The 8,945-nt window shown below is 47.7% G+C and overlaps 1 protein-coding gene across 1 annotated transcript; it reads right to left on the reverse strand.

Annotated features, from left to right (window-relative positions):
• Positions 1 to 721: 721 nt before the first annotated feature.
• On the reverse strand, positions 722 to 5,029 carry LOC143219322 (uncharacterized). The gene is made up of 3 exons (XM_076445326.1): positions 1,954 to 5,029; positions 970 to 1,724; positions 722 to 766 (listed from the first exon to the last, which is right to left on the reverse strand). Exons 1-3 carry the CDS (start codon positions 5,027 to 5,029, stop codon positions 722 to 724), a joined length of 3,876 nt encoding a protein of 1,291 aa, XP_076301441.1.
• Positions 5,030 to 8,945: the final 3,916 nt, after the last annotated feature.

Raw genomic sequence — 8,945 nt, forward strand, 5'->3', positions numbered from 1 at the left:
TTGTACTGTGCAGGTAACGAGGCTATAATTTTAGTGATTAGCATTGTATCATTTACTGGCTGATCTAGTACATTTAGTTTGTATGCAAGATTTTCTAATTTACTAATATGAGTAGCTACATCAGTTTCCTTTTTGAAAGTATAATTGAAAAATTGTTGTAATAAAGAGCATTTCTGTTGTTCAGTGTCTCTTTCATATATTGCGATTAATTTATCGAACATTTCTTTTGAGGACTTACATATTAGTAGATGTGAAAGCGGCTTCTTGTCCACAGATGTGATTATCAGTTTTTGCGCCTTTGCGTCCTTTAACGTCCATTCTGATTTCTCTTTGTCCGTTGTCTTTTCTGTAATTTTCATTTCTTCTTTCACCACTTCATAGACCCCCATGGATTTTAGAATTATAGTTGCTTGAAACTTCCATATTTGAAAGTTTGTCTCGTCTATGAGTTTTTCAATTTGTATCAGTTCTTCAAGTTGTCTTACGGCCATGTTTGTTCTGTATCAGAAACCACGTTTTTACTTGGTACGGAATCCGTTCAATCTTCCCGTTTCACTTATCGTTTTTGTTTTTACTTTTACTTTATTTATTTTTAATGAACTGGGCCCATAACCTGTTGAGTTATGGAAGCGTTTTACGTATTACTTTTGTTATAGTTTATTTGATAAATCACTTGTATAAATCGGACTATTGTGACCTTGTCTATATGCGTGCTTAAAGGCTACTGACTAGTTGAACCATGAGGCAAGTGTTTACAGAGGTCTAGCTTTACAGATGTTATCGTTTACATTACACAGATGTCGTTAAATACAATTTTAGCAGTTACCTTCCTTAACATTCCGAAGTGGCAGTCTTAACAGTCACGACGCGAGTAATACCGTCCGCTCCTGGATGGCATTGAATGATACGTGCGAGCTCCCATTTACAGGGTGGCGCGAGGGTGTTTCGAAGAAGGACAATTCGACCCACCGTAGCGAGACGATTCGCGGTGTGCCATTTTGGGCGCTGTTGCAATGAGTGGAGGTAATCAGTCGACCATGCCTTCCAGACGCTCTCATACAATTTCCTTAATAATTGCCACCGAGTCAGTCGCGAGTCATGCACATCCAAGAGCGAAGCGGACGGTACTGTCGTAATCGCGGTGCCGATCAGGAAGTGACCGGGCGTGAGAGCGGTATAATCGTCAAGATTATCTGACGACGGGGCGATCGGGCGGGAGTTCATACATGCCTCAATTTGAGACAGTACCGTGGTCAGCTCTTCGAATGTGAGAGTGGTCGCGCCGATCACTCGTTTCAAATGATATTTTAGACTTCGGATACCGGCTTCCCACAAACCGCCGAAATGCGGAGCGGAAGGGGGAATGAAATGCCAAGCAACTTGATCACTCGCGAGCATGTTTCGCACCGTCGGATCGCGTGTTGCAGCTCGGAATGCCGCAGTCACTTCCCTATCGGCGCCCTGAAAAGTAGTTCCGTTATCGCTATACATGGCGACCGGTAGCCCACGGCGCGAGCTGAACCGATCATAACATGCCATGAACGCAGCGGTAGTGTACGACCCTACTAGTTCGATGTGTACAGCGCGTGTTGTCATGCAGACGAATAATGCAATATATGCTTTTGTGGACTTGTGTCCGCGTCCGGAGGTGGTTCGCACCGGGATAGGGCCCGCATAATCCACGCCGCAATGTAAAAATGCTCGTTCGGCGCGAGTAACGCGTACTGACGGAAGGTCTCCCATTAACTCGGAAGGGATCGTGGCACGTTCGCGCGCGCATCGAACACATCGGTGTATCACTTGACGCGTCCGCAAAACCATGTAATTCTATTTTTTGAATTTGCGCGCCGTGTCCTGTCCATCGCGGTAGTGTCATAGAGCGAAGAAGAGGGAGTTGAGTGCGATACGTATTCCATACTTCGCGAAGTTCGGGCGGGATGTCGTCGTCCCAACCGCAATTCTTCAACCATAGGCGTTGCATCATTATTTTTGCTACGATGACTACAGGAGCGGCCCAACCCAGGGGATCATAAAATCGCGCGATAGTCGATAGGACTTCCCGTTTAGTTGTCGGAAGATCATGAGTAATCTGAACTTCGAAGCGAAAAGAATCGGTTTCGGGATTCCATATTATTCCGAGGACTTTCAAGTTATCATCGGGTGATAGCGGTTTGCTCACAGCAAGACCATGATCGGTGGGATCAATGTCTTCAATTAGCGCGGAGTCATTACTAGCCCACTTCCGCAATGTAAACCCTCCTGCTTTGAGCAGGGCGGTGACTTGGTCGCGAGTTTGTCGCGCTCGATTCGGATCATCCGCGCCAAACACGCAGTCATCAACGTAAATCTGATCGCGGAGGACTGACAGCGCGAGAGGATATTTGGACCCTTCGTCCCGCGCAAGTTGTTGTAGCACACGTAACGCGAGATAGGGTGCGGGAGCCGTACCGTACGTGACGGTCAGGAGTCGGAAATGTTGGAACGGAACTGAGGGAGAGTTTCGCCACAAAATCCGTTGATAATCAACATCTCTGGGATCGATGAGGATTTGCCTGTACATTTTTGCGATGTCAGCGATAAAAACATATCGGTAACGGCGCCATCGTAGAATGACAGCGGCTAGATCCGTTTGTAGTTTGGGTCCGATCAGTAAGTGATCGTTTAACGAGGTCCCATTTCCTGTTTTCGCGGACGCATTAAATACGACTCGAAGTCGGGTCGTAGCGCTGTGCTCTCGAATAACCGCGTGATGTGGTATGTATACTGTTTGATTTGACGGGGCTGGTTGGTCTTTAATCTCGACCATGTGTCCGAGCGTCTCGTATTCGGATAAGAATTTCGAATATTCCGCGAAATGTTCTGTAGTTCGTTGCAGACGATTCTCCTGTCTTTTGAACATATTCATGACCGCGGGAAGTGATGGTCCAATATGAATTGGAGGCCCCTCGATAAATGGTAACCGAACGATGTATTGTCCCGTCGAAGTTCGCGCATGCGTGCGTTGGAAATGCTCTTCACATTTTAATTCGGCGGGAGAGAGACGCGTAACAGACGGTAATTCCTCTACTTCCCAAAATCGACGAAGCTCGGTATCTAAGTTCTCCGATACGTTACAATGGAAGTTCCCGAATGTAGCCGGGCCAGTTGCTAATGGAACGGGGCCGGAAAGAATCCAGCCTAACGTCGTATTTTGCGCTGTAGGCTCGTTATCTGTCCCTTTGCGTAACCCATCCAATAGGAGTAATCCGTAGTGATCAGCACCGATAATTAACTCTATTGGATCATTACTGAAGGGGTTTTCGTCCGCCAATGTCAGATCTCGAATATGCGAGAGCGGGTGAGCGGTAATCACACGACTAGGTAGGTAGTTCGACAAAGATCTCAGAACGTAAGCGGTGATAGAGTATACCGCATCGGTGTGGCATGATGCGACGGTACACGTTGTTGTCGAGTGACACGCAATCGCATTATTACCGATTCCGGTGATACTCACCGCGACGCGAGACCGCGGAAGTCGCAACCGTTGAGTTAAATTTTCCGAAATTATTGACACGACCGAACCCTGATCGAGCAAAGCTCGGACCTTTTCGGAACGGCCCGATGGTGATTGCAATTCGATCCATGCCGTCGCGAGCAGTACTTGTTGTGACGCGGTGATTCGAGGAACGGAACAAGACGCGATAAGAGCGGTAACATGGTTATCGACGGGTACTGTTACCGGCGCGGTATCGGTCGCTGACGCGTGCCTGTGCGATGGCGCGGTCGAATTTTCGAAGTGTAACAAGGTATGATGTCGCTTGTTGCAAATGTGACAGTTATATGAACTGGAACAATTTTTAAATGAGTGATGTGGACTCAAGCAATTTATGCATCGGTTAGTTCCCTTTACGAAATCGAATCGTTGCGTGGCGGATTTACTTTTGAATGCAGAACATTTTCCGAGTGTATGATTCTCTTTACAGAGGTCACACACGCTTTTGGAGATCGCGGTGTTGTGTAAACACGTGGCACGAACGCGACTCGATTTCGCTGTCGCAGATTCCGGTGTTCGTGATATAGTTTCCGACGTGGATGGCGCGATGATCCCTAACGCGCGCACTCGTGCTTGTAAGAACGTATCGAGGTCAGAAAACTTCGGGCACTGCGTATCGTTACCCAGATGCAACTCCCAGGCTTTACGCGACTCGGAATCTAACTTGTTTGTAACAAAGAAAACAAACCAATCATCCCATGCGTCGACCGGACGTTCGAGTTTTGTTAACGCTTTAATTGCTATATTGGCTTTATCACGTAGACGTCGCAGTAGCGCTGCATCTTCCGAACAAACTTGTGGAAGGTCATGTAACGTTTGCAAATGTGTTGCTACTAGTAACCGTTTATTTTCGTATTGCTCGACAAGAAGACCCCACGCGACGGTGAATCCGGCGTCGGTAATAGCAATATTCGTGATGAGATCACTCGCTTCCCCGTTTACGCACGACAATAGATATTGGAATTTAGATACGTTTGACAGACCTCGACGTTGGATGATTATCGCTTGGAAGCGATCTCGGAAAGTCTCCCACTCACTTATGGCTCCGGAAAATGACGGAAGATTCATCGTAGGAAGGCGATTTCCGGCATCGTCGAGATGTGACGCAGGCGTTGCAGGCGTAATTGCAGTTGCAGCTACGGGAGGCTCTTGACTGGTCAGCTCCCATTTAGAGAGCGCGTCCGCCATGAAGTCGGATGTCCTCACGTATATCTCGTTCAACTCCAAGTAGCGATCGTTGATGAAGTAGTCAAGCTTGGACCGATCAGCATCCGTGGCCACAGCAGCGAGTTCTTTATTGATGAGTTTGCATTCAGCAAAGGACTCGCTCAATTTTAGCATTCTATTTCGAATCGTCGCGGCCGTTAGATTAGTTTTGCCAATCTTCTTGAAATTCTCAAGAGCACGTTCAACAACACGAAAGGCGTCGATTTGTTGTCGAAGCAACGTCTTGAGGTCGCCCATGGTCGTAGCTGTTGTTACTTTTTCACCTTCCATTTGAAACGTGGTCCAACCGTTTTAGTCCGTTGCACGAATTTTGCTTGCTTCTTCGCTTGTTTAACTCGTCAATTGCACTGCAATCCGGCTCGAAGGACCATTATGTTTATGCACACACTTGTAAGAGGATAACTGGAAGTATCCTGACAAGGATATACAGTGATCGACGAAGGAGGAAGAACTAAACACTTTTCCGATTCACTTTAGCACAATCAGAGTTCGTTTATTCACTGATACTAGCGATTGAACGCGCCGTAACAAGATTGTTTGAGAAACGTGCGTTAGTACAATACTGAATACTGACTCCGGAAGTTTAGAGTCCGCGTGCGTTGAACAACTGGAATACAGCGTAACGGCGATGGGCGCGTGTGTTTTGCCACGAGTGGTCTCGAAGGAACAGGTCGTAGTCCGCTGTGTCGAAGACAATCATCCGAATGTTATGAAGATGAGCGGTTGACACACAATTTTCGTCATAAAGTCGAGTAGCGCTGTCGCGACGCCGAATTGTGTAACGACTTGTGTGGAACTACAGTTAGCCGGGAGTTCGAATACTGAACAGACTACATTATCCTAACAACTAGTCAATTCACTCATAAGAGCACGTCAAGATAAAATTGACTAACATCTTACATTCTAATACATCTACTACGCCTCGAAGTTATTGAACCCACGCTCGCCACACTCTGCACTGGATTTCGAGGAATTTTTCGAACCACACCAGTTTTGGTTCTGACGAAAGGAACAACTCTTCTCACCTGTGCAGGAATTATTAGATCCCTCTGTACAATCGTTCTCGGCTCATCCACAGCTTCCCCTCGAAAACGTTCATTCATTATCCGCATTGCACGTTGCTTATGATGCCTAGCGGTTTGTCTTAGGATCTTGTCCGCCCTACAGACATTTAACCATTTCCGTGACACTTGAGCAGCGCAAAGCAGAGACTTAGGCTCCAACTTGCGTAGAATCAGCTGGGATATCTCCGGCGGGAGTTCAGAAATGAAATCCAACTTGGCAGGTTCCAGTAGTCCTAGCGCACGGAGGAAAGACCTGAAGAACTCCATGTTGCCGCTGCAGCGTCAGGATCTCGAATGATCTACTGTTCCAAATTTTGGGTTTATATACCCTTGGTTACGGTTGATCGCCTGTTCCGGTTCGGTGACCCGACCAATCAGGATCGAGCTCGGATGAATTTATGTTTGTCATTGTTATGTTAACTTGCTGTTGAGTGCACGCATCTGGAAATAAATCGTTGAACTTGTTCGCCGTATATCAAACTCTAGGGAAATGTTTCTGTTTGGAATACCTTATGAAAATGTTTCATTTTGGAATACGCCATGAAATATGTAGATAACATAAATTTACATCTTAAGATGTTTTCTTTCAATGACATAGGGAGTGGTATAGGTATGATGTTTAACCTACCGTCGGGCGCAGCGGTGCTAGGAGATACATCAATCACTATTTTGTGCAGTGTGATACATGCTTAAGCGGCGCAAACCCCTAGCTACTAGTAGCTTAATGTAAATGCTGTAATGTTGATTAGTTTTACATTTCAGAGACTCATTGTCTTAACCCTCATACGCTCCTCAAGAATATTTTCCTCAATCCGCGAATGGTTCGTAAGTCGGTCCGGATTGAGATCAGCTTGAGCCCAACGCTAGATTTCTAAAAACCGCGCGGAAATTGCGTAACAGCAACGGAGGAAATTACAGGGGCCGCCACACCGCTTAGGGAAACTAAATTCCTCAATTTCGAACAAATTTCGGATCTTATGGTTAGGACAGAGACGGAACGAAGCTAGCAGCCACTAGTGCGATAAAGATGGTACATTAGATAGAAGTCCAGACTTTGTAAACTCAAACGTCGAAAAAAACTTCTTTTTTATATTCATGTTCCCTGACACCCCCCCGCGGAGAGGGGAAATTAGTTTAGATTGCCCCGAGGCTGACAAAACCCCCGACCCGCTAGGTCATACCGGGAGTTTTGAGGGAATCAGAGTCAATCACAGTTCTGAACTAAAAAGAGAGGAAATTCTGGTGGAGGACAGGCGCAAAGTTTAGTATTTTGTTCCTACCACCCCTGAGTAGGGTGTCATTTGAAAGAGCTCGGGAAGAGGTATTGAGCCTCATAGGCTAGGAGCGCCTCCGAGGTCATCCGAAGGGCGTATAGCGTTTCTCGTAAATTAGAAAAGTTCTGTATGTATTTGGAGTCGCGAGGGCATTAGGATCTCTATCCCGAGGTCAGAGTGGAGGTGCCTTTGACTTTGAAAATTCTGACAAAGCCAAAGGTCTTGGAAACCTTTTTCAGATTTTCAAGGTCAAGGTCAAAGTCAAAGGTGCAGGCGGGATCAGGAACCTCCCCCGAAGGTCGCCATATAAATTTGCGGTGTCGAGCGACAACAAGTAGTGAAAAATGGCATAGAATAGGTTAATTTAGCAATTAAGGATTTAGGTTTTAGGCTGCGTGCGGATAGGAATAGTGTTAAACGGTTAGATTTAAGAGTGCGGTTTCAATGTTTCATATTGTTTGGATTGACATCTGTAAGGAAAAAATAAAATCCAGGTTAGGTTCATTTTTATTAAAATTGATATTTGTATTTGACGGATCGGCACGTCGACATCGCGTAGTGTCTCACTTTCTCGAGAGATGTCGCGCGCGGTACTCTCTGTCGGTCGTTCCGCGGTCCGTTCTCGATCCGGTGTCACTAGATGTCGCACTTTTCACTTTTCACTGTTACCGGGCAGCGGCCGGTTAACCTCACTTTGTCCCGTTTGCCACGTGTTCGTTATTCTCACTATGTCCGATTTACACACGCCAGGTCCCTGTTCGGGCGCCATGTAACAACCTGGTTTCCGTCGTCACGTCGGAAATTTCCTGCTTCGTCAATATAGCTCGCCGCTCCAGAGTTCGATGTTCGACGAGAGGAAAAATGTCGATGGGGAACGGGACGTGGTACACGGGTTCAAAATAACGACACTGATGTTTTCACTGACATGCTCGCTGCCGACGAGGACGCGCACGCGGGTTCTTCGGAATCGCGTTTCCGCGGCGGTTCACGCGATAACCGCGACGTTCGGGTACGGATACGCGTTATTCTCTCGGGCGCGTACGTCGCGGTTTTCCAGTACGGGACGCGTTACTTTCTCGGGTACGACGCGCGTGTATTTCGGGACCGGTAATTGGGAAATCAGGATGGTATGGGAATTCCCTGCCCGAGTCTGGTCATTCGGATAGGTGACGTGGCGGTGCGCCGTACGCCATAATCCTCTCGGGCGGTTCAGGGACGACGAGCGACGGTTCGTCGTGCTCGTCGTTCGTTTCCGTCGGCGGTACACCTTAACGGACTCGCCGGTGGTGCACCTTGGCAGGAGAAAGAGTGACGGTACGTCGTGCTCTGGCTATGCTACAGGAAACAGGGCATTTTAGGAAGGAGGAGGGCTCCCGGCCTGAGTCTGGTCGGTTGGATTTCAACGTGGCGGGGCGCCGTGCGTTTACGTCCTCTCAGGCGGTTCTACGGCGACGAGCGATGGTTCATCGTGCTCGTCGTTCGTTCTCGCCGACGGTACGTCGTGACGAGGTAGCCGGTGGTGCACCTCGACTCTTTTCGAGAAGCTGTACGCCTTACTCTACCTTGGTGGAACGTAGTTCGTCACCGTCGGGATGCCTCCCTGGGACAGGGACGTTGGTTCACAAGATGGCGGTACGCCGTACTCTGTCTACATAGTTCGGAACTGCAAGGAATACTTACTGGAGAGAACCGATTCAACTCGAGTCTCGATTGCGAAAAGCTCCCGCGGTCGCGTCGCGGCTTTTCTGACTATTCGTTCGATGAAGTCGGGTGACGGTGCGGCGCTAAACTTCGCGAATCTTCTACTGTTCTCGACCGCGTGCTAGACAACCGTTTCTCGTCCTTTTC

Source organism: Lasioglossum baleicum, unplaced genomic scaffold, assembly GCF_051020765.1.
Source record: "Lasioglossum baleicum unplaced genomic scaffold, iyLasBale1 scaffold0023, whole genome shotgun sequence".
Lineage (NCBI taxonomy): Eukaryota > Metazoa > Arthropoda > Insecta > Hymenoptera > Halictidae > Lasioglossum > Lasioglossum baleicum.